The sequence below is a fragment of the Dreissena polymorpha genome, chromosome 2 (genome assembly GCF_020536995.1).
Source record: "Dreissena polymorpha isolate Duluth1 chromosome 2, UMN_Dpol_1.0, whole genome shotgun sequence".
Lineage (NCBI taxonomy): Eukaryota > Metazoa > Mollusca > Bivalvia > Myida > Dreissenidae > Dreissena > Dreissena polymorpha.
In genome coordinates this window covers 35,126,674-35,148,069 of record NC_068356.1, presented here as the reverse complement: position 1 = coordinate 35,148,069, position 21,396 = coordinate 35,126,674, and the positions used below count along the sequence as shown (strand labels likewise).

Here is a 21,396-nt window from a genome sequence, read left to right as displayed (position 1 = left end):
ATGGCGATCTGGGACAGTACTATACACACATGTCTTAGGTCCTCCAATGGCTATCTGGGACAGTACTATACACACATGTCTTAGGTCCTCCAATGGCGATCTGGGACAGCACTATACACACATGTCTTAGGTCCTCCAATGGCTATCTGGGACAGCACTATACACACATGTCTTAGGTCCTCCAATGGCGATCTGGGACAGCACTATACACACATGTCTTAGGTCCTCCAATGGCGATCTGGGACAGTACTATACACACATGTCTTAGGTCCTCCAATGGCGATCTGGGACAGTACTATACACACATGTCTTAGGTCCTCCAATGGCGATCTGGGACAGCACTATACACACATGTCTTAGGTCCTCCAATGGCGATCTGGGACAGCACTATACACACATGTCTTAGTTCCTCCAATGGCGATCTGGGACAGCACTATACACACATGTCTTAGTTCCTCCAATGGCGATCTGGGACAGCACTATACACACATGTCTTAGTTCCTCCAATGGCGATCTGGGACAGTACTATACACACATGTCTTAGGTCCTCCAATGGCGATCTGGGACAGCACTATACACACATGTCTTAGGTCCTCCAATGGCGATCTGGGACAGCACTATACACACATGTCTTAGGTCCTCCAATGGCGTCGGTAAAGATGACTAAGAGTGGAATTTGTTAACCCTTTGCATGCTGGGAAATTGTCGTCTGCTAAAATGTTGTCTGCTGAATTTCTAAAATTAGCATTTTCTTCGATTTTTTTCAAAGAATACTATCAGAATAGCAAACAGTTTGGATCCAGATGAGACGCCACGTTCTGTGGCGTCTCATCTGGATCCAAACTGTTTGCAAAGGCCTTCAAAATTCGGTTCCAGCACTGAAAGAGTTAAGAGATTACTTGATGCATCCAGCCTGCGTTGCTTTGCAGAGGTCTTCAAAGCTGTAACGATGGATATCACTTACAATAGATTGTAAAATACCTTCCTCAGCTGCCTTTCTGCAGCATATTATGCTTGTTGCATGGACATGTAGGGGTACTTTTGATTTTATTGACTGCATTGCCTTATTCAGTACAGGTTTTAGGTTTTTTATGCAAAATTGAATGTGTAATCAATAGAACTGTTTTATTATTAACTTCCCCATGTAAGAGAAAATGAAAATGCAATTTATCTTGAATAAATTGTGGAAAATAATGCAACATCACCATGTTTTATTGAATTTCCTGTCATTTCCTGCTCAGACATTTTATAATTTCCTCTCTTAAGGAATAACTTCACTTTGAAAGTTTCAGTTCTAGCCTCAGTAGCCTGGTAATTGTTGTCAACGCAAAAGGAGATTAGTGTGAATATTTAACTGTATTTACAACTCTGCATGTTATAATCAATAGCTAATAACAGTTTAACAAAAAGTTTAACAATGCTGACGCTGATATATCATTGAAGAATTAATTGTAACTTCCTAATACCGGTAAATCCTTGTAAAATTGATATTATTAAGAGGTACATAGCAGTCAGACCTTGACATAATCTTTATAATCCATATGTCAAGTAATGAAGTCTAATGCCATTAAATTCCACATTGTTTTACCAAACATTTTATAAGCTGCGGTCTGTGAAAATGGACTTTACTGCATGTGCGTAAAGTGTCATTTCAGATTAACATGTGCAGTCTGCACAGGCTAGTCAGGGAAGACACTTTCTGTCTAAACTTGATTTTTGCTAAGAAGAGACTTTTTTTTTAAACAAAACATATCACAAATAAAGTGTGGTCCCTGATAAGCCTGTGTTGATTGCAGAGGCTAATCTGGGACGACACCTTACACACATGCATTTAACCCCCTTTAAACAGAGGACAACTCATTTACTTTTCCTAAACTTTCAGTGAAACTTTGTATACTATGTATATTTTAACCCTTTGCATGCTGGGAAATTTGTCGCCTGGTAAAATGTCTTCTGCTGAATTTCTAAAATTAGCATTTTCTTTGATTTTTTTCAAAGAATACTATTAGAATAGCGTTCTGTGGCGTCTCATCTGGATCCAAACTGTTTGCAAAGGCCTTCAAAATTTGGTTCCCGCACTGAAAGGGTTAATTCTACTACAGACTATCCTGTGTCTGCTAAAAGCGTCACCAATGACAACTTGACATAATGTACAAATAAATATTGAGTTGCTGGTTTATAAAAATAAGAAGTACGTGTTTATGAAACATATGATACAGACTAATTAGAGTATAATCTTATTTTTGAAAAATGGCTTGCCATATTAACGGTCACTATGCTCCTTTAATAGCTTATTATTGTGCATAACAAACATATAAACAAACACATATTACTAGAACTTCAGAATGTGGAGAATGTTTTTATTAGATCTGGAGTACATAAACTGCAGATGATTATAAAGTTGCAAGAAAGATATAAGGGAACTATCACAACCGTTTTTTTAATAGAACTATGTGCATCATATCCATTGTTAACAGTATTGAATAGTTTTTAAGAGTTTGTATCTTTTGATCTTTATCATTTCAATGTCAAAACCATATTTATAGTTAAAAAAAAAAAATTCTAGAAAAAGAAGTTCTTGAAGATTATTACTTGTCTTGTTTGACTGGCAAATAATTTTAAGCTGTTCGGACTTCTACTTCAATTCTTGTGGTTCAAGCTGTTTGGACTTCTGCTTCAGTTCTTGTTGTTCTTGTGGACAATCAGACTAATGGTAATGTGGAGCCTGAAGAATAGTTGCATATCTCCCAAACACATTGTCAGGTCCACAAAGCAATCATTTCTCATGTCAATTGAAGCCTGGCCAAATTTTATATATCTTATTACGTTACTTGTCAAGGCAAGATAAAAGATTGTTATTTAACATGAGTGTGACAATTTGATGGCATCTGCTCTGAATAGGTAGTAATTGACAGCCATTCTGGTCAATGAAATTGTTCCTCAGCAAGGCTGGAAATCCATTAGAGAGCCCTTTTATAAGATACCGGTATATAAAGCCTTCATTTGCAAATTCTCAAGCAGTTTTCATAATTCTGTCATGGAGAATAAAGATTAGTGGCATATACTTAGCTTGCAATAAGTTTTGAATGTGTGGCATTCCCCTGGTGTATGTTAACCCATTTATGCCTAGCGTCTAGAAAAAAGGCATTGGCAAACAGCGTAGACCCAGATGAGACGCCACATGATGCGGCGTCTCATCTGGGTCTGCGCTGTTTGTTTTAAGGAATTTCTGTAACAAATATTCTAAATATAGAATTAATTTTACTAGACATCCCTAATTTTGGAAATAAATTGATCCAATTTAGATGGATGGGAGAGTCCACTAGGCAAAAATGGGTTAAGTTGATCTGCGTTTTCATGACGTAATTGCAAGTTGACTCTGACATCCCCTTGAAGGTTACACATTTACATTTAATATTGGAAGCTATTAGGTTATTTTTTTTCAGTACTTAAGTGTTTTTCTTTCAGTTGAGTTTTATTCAAATTATTTAGTCTTTAGTCTGCTTCGTATTTCATTTTAACTTCTATCAATATTTAGATATAGCTGCTGTTCACCAATGTTATTCAAAGGCTACACATTATATTACACTGAACACTTAGTTTGCAGGCTTCAAGTAACTACTGTAATTATCAGATCAGGCTCTCGTAATCTCATATATTAGATTATCTATAGCTAGCATATATGAGCCACGTTCTGGGACAACAGGGCTTAATGCATGCACGTTTAAAGTGTCATCCCAGATTAGCCTGCACAGTCCACACAAGCAGATCAGGGAAAACCCTTTATGCTTTCATGGAATTTTTCATTTATAGGAAGTCTCTTCTGAACCTTAATCCAGTCTTGGCAGAAAGTATTTTCCCGCATTACCTTGTACCCAGATTGGTATTCTTCTGTCTTCCAGCCCACCGTTTTCTGGTTCTGATCCCATGAGGACGTACAACATCATCTTGAAGGGTATCGATGTCATCGAATTTCCGAAGAAAATTTCACGCAATGCTCATGTGCTCATTAAGAAGCTGTGCCGAGACAACCCAACTGAACGTCTGGGATACGGCAAGAACGGGATAATAGATATTAAGAAAAACAAGTGAGTAATACATGCTTGCATTACAAAATGTAGAAACCAGAATATTTACTGCTAGCTGCTGTATTTATATTCAATATTAATCAACAATTTTAAGCTAATAGAATTTTATCTCAGAATTAGTGTAGTCATACATGCCATACGTCCCGATCTCGGCGGGACAGTCCCGCTTTTGGACCCTTTGTCCCGCCGTCCCGCCGTGAGACGATTTGTCCCGACATTCGTAAAAAACGATGTAAGGTCTATAGGTTCCCAATAAAATTCGCTATTCAAGCTCTGTTTCGCTAACACTTACCACCGCTAATCCCTTTATTGCCCCCAATTAACAATCCGATTCTACTTATCGTGTGTACCAGTGTTGTTTATGACACCTTATCAGCGATTTATCGGCTAATTATTGATTTCATCAGGCATTCACACCATGGTGGTCTTTAAAATAGTGGTCGCTTATTGCTATCGATTATAATGAAATAAATGTTGAAAATGTGTTTATTTTTGTATTTGTTTGAAACGGTTTACAAAACAATTGTTTCGTAAAATTAACTCTACGTCATTAATGAGTCTTTTACATTCAATGTTTAGTTCCAATATAGCGGGATAATCCGAATGTGCAATATACCAAAATCGCAACAAACAGTCCAATAAGTGATACCCATCCTGTCTAGTGTAATTGGGTGTAATTGTAATAAAAACAACGAGGTGCTATGCATGACAGTTTGACCCTTCTTCAATTAAGCTAAAATCAACGAGGTGCTATGCATGACAGTTTGACCCTACTCCAATTAAGCCGCGACAATTGACAAGTAACAAACTGCGCATGGATACATGCTTAAAAAAACATCGCAACAAACAGTAAAAGTGGTTCGGTAGATAGTGTACTGTAACCCGTACTTTCAGTCAACTGGATAACCTCCCCTGCGTTAATGTTTGCCATTGAAATTAATATAATGAGTATTGTTGTCGTAATGTTCTAGATTTTATACTCTTAAAAAGATGAATATTATTTTGTTGTTTGCTATTGTCTTATTTAATAAAACTGTTATTGTTATGTTTTAGATTTCATGCTTCATATCAGATGTTTTATGTCTTGAATAAAAGTATCAAGAGTTTTTGTTAGTACTATTTACTGACAATAGTAAAGGTGGAATGATAGATCGTTTTAGGTGTCCTGCTTTTTGGTCAAATGTCCCGACAATTTTTTATGGAATGTCCCGCTTTGGACCTCAAAAATTATGGCATGTATGAGTGTAGTATGTTTCAGAAGTTGTTTTATTAGCTCTACTGGCCAAAGGTAAGAAGAGCTTATGGGATAGCTTGGATTCGTCCGTCCGTGCGTTAGACTTTTTCTTGTTTACGCGATAAAGTCCACAGTTTTCAACCGATTCTTTTCAAACTTGTTCAGTGTCTTTATATTAATGAGGACTTGAACCCTATTGAAAATGGATTGCATCAGAGTAAAAAGTCCAGAATTACTCCCCTTGAATTTGAGAAAATTGTGAAATAAGGTTTGTTTACACAATTAAGTCCACAGTTTTCATCCAATCATTTCCCAACTTGCACAGTGTCTTTATCTGAATGATGAATCAAACCCTATTGAAAATGAGCAATATCAGAGTTATAAGTCCAGAATTATCTCCTCTTGAATTTGAGAAAAAAATGAAAATTCAGTTTTTTTATGTGCTTAAGTCCATAATTTTCATCCAATTCTTGGCAAACTTGCACAGTCCCTTGACATATTGCTTTCATATTTTGCAAACTTCTTTACCAACATGACCCCAATCTATAAACAAGAGCAGACAACTGTATCAAGCATTTTGTAAGAATTATGGCCCTTTTTCCATTTACAATATGCATATTACTTTAGTTACATTGCCATAACTTCTTTATTTATGATCAGATTTTATTAAGTCCAGAATGACTTCCCCTTGAATATGAGAAAATTTTGAAGTCCCGCTTGTTTACGCAATTAATTCCACAGTTTTCATCAAATTATTTCTAAATTTGCACAGTATCTTTATATCAATGAGGACTTGAACCCTATTGAATATGAGCAGTATCAGAGAAATAAGTAAACAATTATCTCCCCTTGAATTTGAGAAAATTCTTCTTGTTTGCGCTATTAAGTACACAGTTTCCATCTTATTCTTTCCAAACTTGCACAGTGTTTATAGCAGTAGAGCAGGGATCATATTTTCCCGCAACATCAATCGGTCTGGATATAAATGGGGAAAAAGTATCCGAAAATTTATGTCCGAAATTCTAACAAATTACGTTAAAATATATACCATTGATTTTGCCATTCATGAAGGTGGTATAATAAATGTACCAGTAAAATTCCCTTAGTCATTTTTTTAACGGAACAAACTATAAAGTACACGAATTATTTCGATTCTAATGCGGTTTTTACTAAAGATTTATAGAATGTATATTATTTTTCTTGTGTACTGTCTTATGTGATGTTCCGTCCATAAAAATAACTTTCGGCTGTTCTGTCGATCAGATCCGTGACTTTCATTCATAATAATATTACCGGATTATTACGCTGGTGGAAAATGTATCGGCATGTTTTGTTTAGTTACAGCGCGTGCTTTCAGTGTATAAGGTGCACAATTTTCGACCACCCTCGTTAATTTCAGACGCGTCTTTAATCCGCTGTTCACAAATTTTTTATTCTTCGTCTGACGTGCAATAAACCGGTCCTGACTGGTTTAGAGACTGCAGCGAATGGTTTATCACACCTAATCGAGATAAGAATGTTATGAGGGGGGTGTTAGCATGTGCACTGTGTAATTGATTTTCACGGGAATTTTAGCAAACAGAATCAGACCGACTGTTTAGGATTTTCAATCGGTCTTTCATCACCGCAATCAGTCTAGGACCGACAAAACCGAAAAAAACATGATCCCTGCAGTAGAGCGATTCAGGCCCTCATGGGCCTCTTGTTAATTCTTATTCCGAAATGAACTAATGATTGATGGCACAAACATGTTTAGGTGTTCTAGAAAAAATGATCTTTTGCCTTTCTTTGTCTTTTTCTTCATATATCGTCATGTGTCTTGTTGGTTTTCAGATGGTTCCAAGGCTTTGACTGGACTGGACTTGCAAACAGAGCTATGGTTCCACCTCTTGTACCAAAGGTAAAGGACTGTCCCCATTTTGTTTGTCATACACAGTTATATTTAAATAGCTCTTCTTTCTACCCTATAAGACATAATCACCTTTCAGAGTTGACAAAGCACTTATTACATTGTATGGATTTCAGAACCCGAACTGTTAAAATGCTCTCATTCTATCAGATTTTTATTATGAATTGCAACATATTTGGTATGCTTCAAAATGGTTAAAATAAACAACTCCAAAATCAGGAATACCGTTTTTCCATGTATTGTTAGATCAGCTTCGTACAGAATCCCTGGAGTTAATGAAGGCATTGGTAGTTTGGCTATAAATTGGAAAAATGGTGTGAGTAAAGCACCTTGAGAATCAGGTTAGCAAAAAATAAGGCGTTTTTCTTTGTCACAATTTCCTTAGAAAAAAGGTTAATTAGATAAAAGTTTGACAGATTACGAGTGGAGTGTTTTTGTCACCATTTTCACTATCATTTTCCGTTTCTTGCTCTCTCGTTACTTAAAATTTGACATTAATCTGTGTTATTTATTGTTGTTTGCAATGCCTAACTTATTTTATTTCTTTTTGTTTTTTTAGCTTTCTGTAAATATATGCTTTCATTTTCCCTTGTGGTGATTTAATGTGTTGCATTTTATTCTTGCCAATAACTTCCTAATTATTTATTTGTAAGTGTTCAAATTATATATGGAATACAAAGCAAACCTATAAAGCATTTTGCAACTATTTGTTGGTGGCTTTGTTTTCTTTTTGAAATATTATCAATTATTTGGTCAATAAGACAGCTAAGACTAATGCATTTCATGAAACAGGATATGCACAAATGTATTTAATGCCTGTATGTTGGCAAGAATAACTTGAGATGTCCTTGTTTATCTAGGGTAGCTAACTAATGTATATATATATAATGGTATATTGATGTAGCTTAGAATGTTTCCCAGTTTTACATTAGTGTATTAAACTTTAAACAGCTGCTCAACAATTAGAATTAAGACTTTTTATGTAACTAAATAAAAGATGGTAAAAGAATTTCCATAAGATGACTAACCAATAAGAAATTTTAATTTCGAAAAACGGAACAAAATGTTGGTACATTTGTTTGCAATAAATAATGCATTATTAATTGCTTCAAGAGCCTTATTGAAAAATGAATGCAACAATCATGATAACTCACACTAGTCTGGTTATTATTGCTCAGTTTATTTCATGATTGAAGCAACATGCTACAAACCAGTTCCAGGCAAGTTTCTTGACAATATTTACATCCAGGAAACTCCCAGTATAGACAATATTCATATGTTAATTCATTCCCTTGAGTCAGTGGTTGAAATTTGAACAAATATAAAGAGACATATGCATGCAGCAAATGGATAAATCTTGTATTAAATCAATACATCAATAGACTTTAAAGGTACGGTTTGCTTCAAAATAGGATCAAACATTACATGACTGGAAAAAGGTGAGGATTGTATTTGTGTGGCCTTCCTTACCTTCATGTTTGGAAACATTCCTTGAATGCATTTCTGTAATTCAATTTCCTAGTATAATTGATGTAAACTTTAACATGGATAATCAAATGAACTAATACATGTAACATGGCCATCCTTTAAACATAGCTTGTTTGGAATATTCTGACCGACTCACTAACATTTTTCCCTGACCCTAACAATTTGTTAGAGGTTCGGATTTTTTTATTTATTTTAAGCCATCTTCATGAGAAACTATGAGCCAATGGGAGGGAGGAGGGGAGATAGGATACTTTAGTCCTCCCTATGCTTTACTTTTAACGGCAAATGTCAAATTAAGTTTGAACTTTAGATGTTCGAATTTAGGAAAAAAGATAAATTTATGGATGACGTTTAAAAAAATTCAAATCAAACACACAAAACATAGCCATCTAATTAGTTTGCAATGGGCATCAGCTTCGTTTAAAATTCACTTTTAAGGGACACTTTGTTCGAATTTGCATTGAGTGTTTAAAAAAATATAGAACATATAAACGTATGGTTGAATGTGTCAATTTACTGTTCTTTGATACACATATTATATTGGTATTGCATGTTTTTTTAAATTACAAAAAAAAGATAGTTATGTCTGCACTAAGCATGAATAAAACTTTCTTTCAACACAAAGTTTGCAAATTACCAGAAGCAAAATGGGTAGTGCTGATGTACTTGTTCAATTGTTTAACCCATTCCTTCTGCATCCACCCCATACTGATAAGACACAGCAGTTTGAAATTCTATCAATATAGCTAATCTAATGGCTAAATATTTTTTTTATACCCCTATATAGTATAAAGACTATAGTATAAGACTACTAGTCTTTATTCTATATAGGGGTATACTTTTTTTTTATTAATCCATTAGATTAGCTATATTGATAGAATTTCAAACTCCTGTGGATAAGATATCCCCAATATTTTAAACCTATGGCGTACCATTTGGGTCAAAAGCCAACAAGAACTACTAGGTAAAAAGAAAAATGTACTTCGACGTACAATATGTATGTCGAAGTACATTTTTTTGTACTTCGACATACAAAATTATACTTCGACGTACAGTTTTTACTGACCCATATGAGTGTTAGCCAATCAGAAGACGCCTGACATCTCTTGCTTTTAGAGGTATTTGACATTGAACATTATTATTATTATTATTTATACCAAATTATGCAACTATTGACCGCTAACTCATATATATTGAGCGTATTTATTGAACATTATTATTATTATTATTATTTATAACAAATTATGCGACTATCGACCGCTAACTCATAGATATTGGGCCTATTTTTTTGCCTGGCGTGGCGGAATTAACCTCTGACTTATGCAAATAATGGTTATCACAAAATACGACCAAACCAGGGAGGTTATTGTACAATTTTAATCCCATAATCATTTGGTAACTGTTTGGTTACCGTTGGAAATTTCCTACACAGTAATGTGCTTGACCGTGATACTCCGCCCTTCATGGTCAATAAATACTCACAATATGCTTGATAATTTTAATTTTAAAAAAGGTTACCTTGAATCTTCTTCAAGTTGGTATATAATCTATTTCCATGCATTAAATACTTCTTTGTAAAATGTTTTTTTTTTCAATTTTGATATTTTTATTCATTTTGTCCTTAATTAAAAAAAAAGAGATTTTAAACATTAATTATAAATAAATCTGAAGGAAAAGCGGCTCAAGAGACGAGTGTTTTGATTGGCTGTTTAAAAAATTTGTACGTCGAAGTACAAACATGTATGTCGAAGTACAAATTGTTCTTCGACGTACAAATATTTACTTCAAAGTGTATTTCATATTTGTACGTCGAAGTGACGTACATATTGTACGTCGAAGTACATTTCTCTTGTTACCTAGTAGGTCTTGTTGACTTTCGACCCAAATGGTACGCCATAGAAACCTGATCGACAACTGATAAGCCACTTCAGACACTTGAGGGTACTCTGTTAGGATAAAGATTTTAAAGTACAACATTTATCATGGACTTAATGTTTATATATGCATACATTTTTAGAAAGAAGACAAAATTCTGAATACAGTAATATATAATTATTTTTTTATTTAATTGTGTTCAGAATTAAATAAAATATAAGGCTGTAAACCCGGTCAGATAAAACAAAAAATATTATAAAAAATGGAGGCAACATTTTCAACTAAATAAATCAATATGGTCTAAAGTTTCAAGTGGGAAGGCATATTTACAAATTTATTGTTAATTATTCTTGTAACCTACAACAAAGTATATATGAAAGGTAATGAATTGCCCTAAAAGCTAATGCATGACAATAATAATTTATATATAAATAAAGGAAATTAACATTCAGGACAAGAAATAATGATAATGCATTAAATTGTACATATGATGAAGAAAATAATATGAATTAAATGCAAATAGTTTAACAGTTAAGGATGGCCTTGTGCATGCAATGTCTGATATAACACTTGTACTGTGCTCTTAGAATGTGATTTACTTATTACATTTACTAGTAATATATGATGTGATTGATTGTTTTCTAAAACAGACACCATAGGATGTGATTGGTTGATCCTTTTATGTAACTGAAAGAATGGGTTTGATTTATACAATATTCTTTCTATAATATTATTAATTACTAAAATGGTCAATTGTTGTCTCATTATGTGATTGATTTCTTAGATGGATCACCTAAATTGTGATTCATTTCCAGAGCTCTTTATAAAATGTGGTTCAATTAACAATGTGCCATTTAGAATGTAATTGACATCTAATGATTTCAAAATCTGAACCATGATCGGTAATTGGTAATGAACCTCTGGTAATGTGTTTTATTTCTCAAACACAACTTAATCCTTGTAGAATGTGACAGCTACTTGAATGTAACTGTTGGGTGTTATTTTATAGTGGTCTTAATTGTTGAAAATCAGTTAATTTTAAACAAATTTAACCCTGCAAGATATAATGTTCAACTTTTTTACCAAATAAGACGTTCACAGATGATGATGTCTCGTTTTTGCACTAAAAGGCAAAGGTATATTACCCTGTCTCAAAACATTCCTACAATTTTCATAACCAAATAATTGTTTCAACTTATATATATTGTATACCAATTAGTTTTAATTTTTAAATTAAATTAAATGTTCAATGTGTGTAATTCATGCAGTTTCACATTTTAAAATATATTAATTGGTATACCATTACATGTATTAAATATATCCCACAGACATTAACCATCAAGCAATATTTTATCTGTAGCAAAGAATAAAAAAGTTTAAAAAGTGGGAAGTTAAAATCTTCAACATCTTATTGTCGAATTTGAACAAAATGAATATTTCCATGCATAGATATTATCCCACAATCTATGGCTATGATAAAATAAAGAGCAAAATGCACTGTGCTCTCTTTTCACATTATAGAGACAGCAGTCGAGCAAGTGCAGTAGCAAACAAGTAAAGTAACTCTTGCAAGGTTTATATGATTGCTTTCAAAGTTTACATGATCATTTGCAAGGTTTACAAGATTGCTTTCAAAGTTAACATGATCGATTGCAAGGTTTACATGATTACTTTCAATGTTAACATGATCATTTGCAAGGTTTACATGATTGCTTTCAAAGTTAACATGATCGATTTCAAGGTTTACATGATTGCTTTCAAAGTTTACATAATCAACTGCAAGGTTTACATATTGCTTTCAAGAATTACAGGATTGCTTTCAGGGTTAACATGATTGCTTACAAGAATTTCATGATTGCTTGCAAGGTTTACATGATTGCTTGCAATGTTTACATGATTGCTTGCAAGGTTTACATAGTGGCTTTCAAAGTTTACATGATTGATTGCAAGGTTTACATGATTGCTTTCAAAGTTTACATGATTGCTTGCAAGGTTTACATGATTGCTTGCGGTTTACAGGATGGCTTGCAAGGTTTACATGATGACTTGCAAGGTTTACATGATTGATTGCAAGGTTGACATGATGACTTGCAAGGTTTACATGATTGATTGCAAGGTTTAATCAATTGCTTTGTCTGGGTATCAAGAAATAGGTGAACGTAATATAAAATATACATGTAACTCCTTAAACTCAATCATTTTAACACTTCTTAACGTGTATCTTCTTGACTTTGGTTATGAAATAAAGTTGCAATACTTTATTATGTATTATATAAATTCAGCTATACAATATTTTTGTTTTATAGCCATCATCTTCAATAAACAAATATTGTAATCTGTGTATGCCATAATAAAATTAGGAAAATTAATTTAGAAAAAATCATTGTAGCTATCTTTCTCTATTTATTGTGGATTGATTGATTGTACTGATAAATTTAGAAGTATTTTGCGAGTACATTCTTGTATGTATAATTTTTATGTTCAGAACATACAAATTATACGTACAAGTATTGCTCTTATGTAATCTAAATAATGCTGCTGCACTTGCATCCATTGCTCTTCTTATAAATGTGTACTTCACTATGAACACCAATAATCCTGACCTGTGCCCTTTATAATTTAAAGTGTGACCTCGCGCCATTTTACTAATAGATTCAAAGGTGTTCTACAAATTACTTTAATAAATGTCTTAATTTGGAATTTAATAGTAAAGAACATAGAAATTGTCTGCAAGCATTTCAAACTGTTCAAGTGTTTGCAAACTGAAGTATTGGCACATATTCTTGAGAATAAAGAATGGTATCGCTAATAAATGTGCCTGGTTGGAAAACAGGGCTTCATGCATGTCCGATAAGTTTCTTCCCAGATTTACCTGTGATTCCTTAATCCTTAACTGGATTGCTGCTTAGAAGAGACGTCCCATAAACTGGAAATCCCATAAAAGTGGAAAGAGTAACAAACTGCACAAGTTAATTTGGATTGACCATTTAACACACATGCATTAAGCCCAGTTTACCCCCAAAAAGTGGTTCAAATACATCCATTTATAAATATTTAAGTAATAAAAAAGCATAAGTCATTCTGTCATTCCAAGACACTATCATTATTTAATATTCTTCATGATGTGTCAATATTTAGTTTCAAAAGATGTGATTTGTGTTAATATATGTTTTGATATGTAAATGTAATCAGAAATTTTCCAATTTTCCCACCCAAGGTATCCACATTTAATCACTAGATGCCAAACCTTAAGCAGTAGTTTTAGATTACTGGTTGCATGTTGCAAATTAAAAATGTGCATAGACTCAAGCTGTTAATTTTGCTTGCAATTCTTGGTATTTGAGCATGAACTAATTTTCTTATAACATAAAACATATATAGTTTAAGATTATTATTACATGTATATGTTTTTGGTTATTATTACATGTATATATTGCAAGGGTTTTCATCCATTAATAACAGTTTTGAACTAGATTACTCATTGAGCTGTTTTTGTTCTTAAAGATGCTGTTATTTTCACAATGACTGTCATGCAGTTTATTTTCATGTTAATTATACCCCAAACAAATTTATTTGGGGGTTATACTGGAATCACCTGGTCTAAGGGTTAGTCTGTCATGCGGCTAATGTATATTTTGTATTGCGAAGTAGTCTCTCAGATTTCTGACTATCAACATGAAACTTTATAGGTTTGGGGTTGTGCGGAAAGCACAGGCTAATCTGGGACAACACTTTATGCACATGCTTTCAGACTGGTGTTCCCATAGACTGGCTCATTTATATCTCTGTTTGCAGGTTAAAGGCCCAGCGGACTACAGTAACTTTGACCACTATCCAAAGTCTTTGGAAGTGCCACCTGATGAGCTTTCTGGCTGGGATGCGGACTTCTGAAAATCTTGACAGTGTGCTGCAGTCTGTGATATGGTGTTAGTGGTAGGCAACATTTAACACTCCAGGGAAATAATTTATATGAATAAGGTTGACCCTTATGTGCTTGGATGCAAATAAAATTAGAACAAAAATGTTTGTGCATATAATGCAGTTGTGGCTTGGATGATTGTGAACATCATCAACTTGTATTTTCATAGAGTATTTGAGTAATCTCTTGAAACATAAGTTGGTAACTATTTCATAATTGTTCCATGCTCTTTGAAAACGGGGATAACTGCAATTGCATGCGCACATGCATATAATTAGGGGCGACACTTTCCGCCTTAACTGGATTTTCTTTGAGAAGAGACTTCCTTGAAATAAAAAAAACAGTTCAAAATTTTGCCCCTGTTTAGCCTGTGGGGACTACACAGGCTTATCTGGCATGACACTTTACACAAATTTATTGAAGACCATTTTCCTAGAGTGATTCTCAATTATATCATAATGTGTCTACCTAAATTATATAAGACTTGTTTTCATAGATCAACAAATAAGCAGCATAAAGCAGCCATTTCCTAAATTGGCATGTTTTGGTTATTGTAGAGGGTTCACCTTAGTTTTGTTCAAATACTTATCTTTGGATATCATATACTTCCTGTACAATACATACAATACATTTCAGGTGAAGCCTGTTGGCTCATGTTGCCTGAAACTGGACATCAGTGCTGCTAAGGAAGAATTGGGTTACTTAGCAAAAGCCATGAATAGAAACAACACATTGGCTGAAGTTTATTTTTATGTGAAAAGACAGAACATTCCAGATTTAATTCAATACATACTAGTTTTTTAATTAAATCACAAATGATCAGGAAAACAGTGAAAAATGCTGCCTTGGCAAAGACATTATTCAAATTTAGTGGTGTATTTGTTTTATGTGTTTTATATGTACCGGCAGTTAGTCAACAACATCACATGTTTTGGTAACAAGGCAATCAAGTCACATGCACTGGTAACTAGACATCCAAAGCATATGCACTCGTAACTAGACAACCAAATCTTATGATCTGGTAACTTGGCAACCAAATCACATGTACCGGTGACAAGGCAACCAATTCACATGTGCTGGTATCAAAGCAATCAAATCACATGTACTGGTAACTAGGCAACCAATTCACAAGTTTGCTTAGCCAGGAATAGGGAACAGGTAACCTGGACTGTTTAACTTGGAGACTTTGAGGCAGCCTTAGCTGGGAATGTATTCTTCATGGTTGCATCTCCACCAACTGCCTTGAGAATTTTATTTCACTTAATAACGCAATTCATTACAACTATTCTGAAGGACAGTTGTATTCATGAGTAAATATTAAGAAATATAGATACGTGTTTGTTTGATACTGTTTATAATTAACATACATATATAAGTTCTGATTATATTAAACTTGTTTTTGTGGAAAATCATTATTTTGTGTTAAGATTTACCATTGGCTATCTTTTTGTTAAGTTTGTTAAAATGTGTATGATATATATACATGTTTGCATGGATGATATATTTGTACATGTGCATTCCAGAATACAGAATTGTAATTTGCCGATTCTGTATACTTGTTACAACATTGGAATATTTGCAATACTTTTGTTGTTTAACAAGACTTTTTTCTGTCTTGATTCTTGTTTTTTTAATTGAAGATTTCAACTTTTTAAAATAATAATTCAGTTTGTTTATTTCATTAATTTATTAAGACACATAGAAAACATAATAAAATGTAAGAAATTAATTTTAATTTGGAATTTAGTTGTTGTTTATGTTAAAGTTGTAATTTTCATCAATGCATCAATTGTCATAGTCCATATGCCAAAATATCATAAAATGAAGCCAAAATACATTGCAAAATAACAAACATGTCAGCTATATGCAAAATGCATGATGTTGAAAAAGACTACCTTTCTTTTTAGTAATCTTTATATGAAGAAATCTAGTGTACTTTGTATGTGCATTTTCTCAAAATAATGGTAATAGTTATTTATTTTTTTGAACTTCTATAAAATCCTGAAGAAGATTGATTTAGAATTTTGCATTGTGTCGCATTTAATGTATACTAACTAATTATTATGTGTACTTGCCCTAGAACTCGTGTATTGATAGGACAGCGTTATTTTCATTAATGAAAGAAGTATCCATTTTATGCTTTCCAGTGGTTTATATAGAAATATCAGTCAAATCAAACTTATAATTCACTGTTTCAAACAGTGAAAATAACAGTGAAAATTATTGATAATTTTCACTGTTTTACAGTGAAATGACTACATTTTTTGACGAAATGACGTCAATATTGCAGCAAATTTCTCTAGTTAAACTATCTTACAATGTAAATAAAGAGAAAATGTGAGAAAAGCATCAAATAGAAAGAAAATTGGTTGGATTCTATGGAATATCAATTTTAATTCACTCGTGATCATAGAAAAAATGTTTTATTATTTAAATATTATTTTCTATGATCACTTGTGAATTAAAATCGATATTCCACCGAATCCAACAAATATCTTTCATGTTATTGCTTGATCTCTGTTTGTAAAACATTAATTAACAATTCAAAGTAATTGAGCCTCGTTCTTCACATTTGTGTAGTGTGGTCCCATATTAGCCTGTACAGACCACACAGGATAATCAGGAAGATTATTCGCGACTATACTGAATTCTTATTTAGAAGAGACATAGTTTAAAAGCAAAATTCCAAATGTGAAGAAAGTGTTGTCCGTGATCAGCCTATGCGGACTGCTCATGCATTATAATAAAGCCCCCTTTCCTTAGAGTAAGGCTCAAGTGAATTTTAACCCTTTGCAAGCTGGGAAATTTGTTGTCTGTTAAAATGTTGTCTGCTGAATTTCTAAAATGAGCATTTTCTTTGATTTTTTTCAAAGAATACTATCAGAATAGCAAACAGTTTGGATCCGGATGAGACTCCACGTTCTGTGGCGTCTCATCTGGATCCAAACTGTTTTCAAAGGCCTTCAAAATTCGGTTCCAGCACTGAAAGGGTTAAGGCAATGGGCATAAGTATCTGTAGCCAAGGAATAATCCAATATATCTGTAGTTAATTATGATAAACAAGTAGTATTTGTTCTATATATGTGCATACATGGTGGTTAAACTGTTATCCATTTCATTTCTCTGTCTAGCAAAGGTAAGCAGATACTACCTCAGTAGTTGACACTAATACTAGTCAAATATTCATAGCTAGTCTATCCATTATATTTAATTAGAAACATTTCTAATGGATACCTTATTTCTGTTTTTACATGCTTTAAAAATCATGTATGGTAACCTTTGCATTGAACAGAGGTCTTATGTACAGTATTTATGTTGTTGTACTCATTTGTGTTATTTTGTTTGAATGTACAACCATTCCTTGATTTTTGTTGAAAATATAGTAAAAACAAACTCAAGGTTTACAATTATAATCAAGTCATATAAAGCTTTTGATAGCTTCTTTAGAACAAAACATAATTTTTTACAATACATATATGATAACATCATTACACAACATCAAATTATAAAAACATAAAATATGCAATACAAGTACGTAAAGTCATCTAAGCTAGGAAAAACATGCACTTCATATTATTTCATGATTTTTTACAAAAGCAGGAAAACGGAAGAACTAAGGATTTAAATAAAATGTCCATTAGTTTACTAGTTAAATAAAGATCGTTTGTTATTCTACGGACTGAATTCATGGAATCTTGTTCTACAACTGTCTCAACAAATAGATTATATCACCATAAGTTGTTGTGTTTCCAAGTATTGATTGATTGTTTACACAAACTATTCTTTGTTTTCAAATTATGTAGTTCAAGATTGTAATTTAAAATGGTATTGTTATGAATGTTTTTACCCATGTTTTGTAAGCAAATGATATAGAATCATTTATTATTTCATATATGTGTATATTCTGTATCCAGTTCTGCTATTTGGATACTTTAATTTGTTAACATTTCGTTATTGGATAGCTTAGTATAATGTTATGATTTAGATCTTAATTGTTACTCTCTTGTTATGTTCTATTTTTATATTATATTGGATGAATATTGCACAGGGGTCATTTTTAAGAAAAACAGAAATATAAGACAGTTAAAAATACAAAAACATGTTCCGTGTTATAAAACAAAACATTATGATGGTGATCTCAAAAACTGCTTTGGACACAAAGATAAAAACAGATGCAACTAGAGCTTTGTCACAGACATGACGTATACCCCCACATGCTGCATTGACACAGAATATTTTGCATGTTGTCGTCACAAAACAAGAGAAGTTAATTTATGGCGATTTTTAAGAATTATTATGCCATTATCATTAATGGCCATTTTGACCTTTGAACTCTTAAATTCTTTCGCATGACACGCTGTCCAATGACTGTGAACAAAATTAATGTACAGAGTCATTTTAAAATCCTTAATGAATGACATAGTTATGGCCCGGACAAGATCATTTATGGCCAAATTTGACCTTTAAACTCAAAGTGTGACCTTGACCTTGGAGATATCGACTTAATTCTTTCACATGACACCGTCCAATGATTGTGAAACAAAAGGGCCTGAAAGGCCCAAAGTCGCTCACCTGAGATAACAAGATATTATTGGGATAAATCTTGTGACCAAGTTTCACGAAGATCGGAAAATAAATGTGGCCTCTAGAGCGTTAACAAGGTTTTACTATAGCCATATAAGGAAAAATGCCCCGCCCCCTGGCAGCCATGTTTTTCAACCAACCTACATTATTTTTTAACTCTTCCAAGATATTATCGGGATGAATCTTCTGACCAAGTTTCATGAAGATCGGACAGTGAATGTGGCCTCTAGAGTGTTAACAAGATTTTACCATAACCAAATAAGGAAAATAGCCCCGCCCCCATGGTGGCCATGTTTTTTAACCAACCGGCATCATTTTTGAACTCTTCCAAGATATTATTGGGATGAATTTTCTGACCGAGTTTCATGAAGATCGGACTATAAATGTGGCCTCTAGAGTGTTAACAAGATTTTACTATAGCCTTATATAGCCATATAAGGAAAAATGCCCTGCCCCTTGGCGGCCATGTTTTTCAAGCAAACATTACCATTTTCGAACTCATCCAAGATATCATTAAGACAAAGATTGGACAATAAATGTGGCCTCTAGAGTGTTAACAAGGTTTTACTATAGCCATTTAAGGAAAAATGCCCCGCCCCCTGGCAGCCATGTTTTTCAACCAACCTGCATCATTTTCGAACACGTCCAAGATATTATTGGGATGAATCTTCTGACCAAGTTTCATGAAGATTGGACAATAAATGTGGCCTCTAGAGTGTTAACAAGATTTTACTATAGTCATATATAACCATATAAGGAAAAATGCCCCGCCCCTTGGCAGCCATGTTTTTCAAGCAAAGGTTACCATTTCTGAACTCATCCAAGATATCAGTGGGACAAATCTTCTGAGCAAGTTTCATGAAGATCGGAAAATAAATGTTGCCTCTATAGAGTGTTAACAAGGTTTTACTTTAGCCATATAAGGAAAAATGCCCCGCCCCCTGGCGGCCATGATTTTCAACCAACCGACATCATTTTCGAACTCGTCCAAGATATTATTGGGATGAATTTTCTGACCAAGTTTTATGAGGATCAAACAATAAATGTGGCCTCTATAGAGTGTAAACAAGATTTTGCTATAGCCATATGTAGCCATATAAGAAAAAATGCCATGCCCCTTGGCAGCCATGTTTTTCAAGCAAACGTCACCATTTTCGAACTCATGCAAGATATCAATGAAAGCAATCATCTGACCAAATTTCATGAAGATTGGACAATAATTGTGGCCTCTAGAGAGTGAACAAGGCAAATGTTGACGTCGCATGACGGACAACGGACAAAAGGCTATCACAAAAGCTCACTATGAGCGCGTTGTGCTCAGGTGAGCTTAAAATGTACAGAGTAATTTTGAAGTAACATTACTACTCAAAATGAACGAAAATTTCGTACAATATTTTGTAAAATAAAGCTAAACAATTAAAAATCATTGTTCGTTATGGCAATTGCCGAAATTTCAACACCAGATGTGGTCTGGTAAAATAGATGTTTGTGGATACAAAATGCTCTTTTTTATTATGGTTTTAACATGGTACCATTTTAGTGTTTGTGTGTCGTATGAATAGATATATTCGAAGGAAATTAGCATGGAATTTATTGTGGTCACAAATAAATAAAAATGAGCATTTTGTATCTACAAACGTCTTTGTAATCATACCACATCTAGCGTTGAAATTGTGGCTATTGCTATAAGGAACACTGATTGTTTAGGTGTAAACTTTATTTTACGAAATACTTTACGAATTTTTTGTTGATTTTGAACGTTATAGAGACTTTAAAATCTCACAATGAAGGACATAGTTATGGCCTGGACAAGATCATTTATGGCCGTTTTTTTACCTTTGAACTCAAAGTGTGACATTGACATTGCAGATATTGACGTAATTATTTTGCATGAAAAACCGTCCGATGATGGTGAACAAATGTGCCAAATGATTTTAAAATCTCAAAATGAACGACATAGTCATGGCCCAGACAAGCTCATTTATGGCCATTTTTGACCTTTGAACTCAAAGTGTGACCTTGACCATGGAGTATCGACGTAATTCTTTCGCATGACACACCGTCCAATGATGGTGAACAAATGTGCCAAATGATTTAAGAGTCTCACAATAAATGACAAAGTTATGGCCTGGACAAGCTCATTTATGGGCAACTCCAAGTGTGACCTTGACCTTGGAGATATCGACGTACTTCTTTCGCATGACACACAGTCCAATGATGGTGAACAAATGAACCAAGTCATTTTAAAATCTTACGATAAATAACATAGTTATGGTCCGGAAAACTTTGAGGTTAAAAC

The 21,396-nt window shown here is 33.6% G+C and overlaps 1 protein-coding gene across 5 annotated transcripts in view; it reads left to right on the top strand.

The window, feature by feature from the left end:
- Positions 1–18,638, top strand: part of LOC127866575 (cGMP-dependent protein kinase 1-like) — a 212,936-nt gene extending 194,298 nt beyond the window's left edge. For 4 of the 5 annotated variants that reach the window (XM_052407200.1, XM_052407201.1, XM_052407203.1 and 1 more), the window contains 5 exons: positions 3,903–4,088; positions 7,156–7,222; positions 8,644–8,670; positions 14,390–14,527; positions 15,150–18,638. In XM_052407200.1, the coding sequence (XP_052263160.1) occupies positions 3,903–4,088; positions 7,156–7,222; positions 8,644–8,670; positions 14,390–14,485 (376 nt within the window). In that variant the 3' untranslated portion in view covers positions 14,486–14,527; positions 15,150–18,638. The remainder of the gene's footprint in view (positions 1–3,902; positions 4,089–7,155; positions 7,223–8,643; positions 8,671–14,389; positions 14,528–15,149) is intronic. The other variant, XM_052407204.1, reaches the window with a different exon arrangement.
- The last annotated feature ends 2,758 nt before the right edge of the window (positions 18,639–21,396 follow it).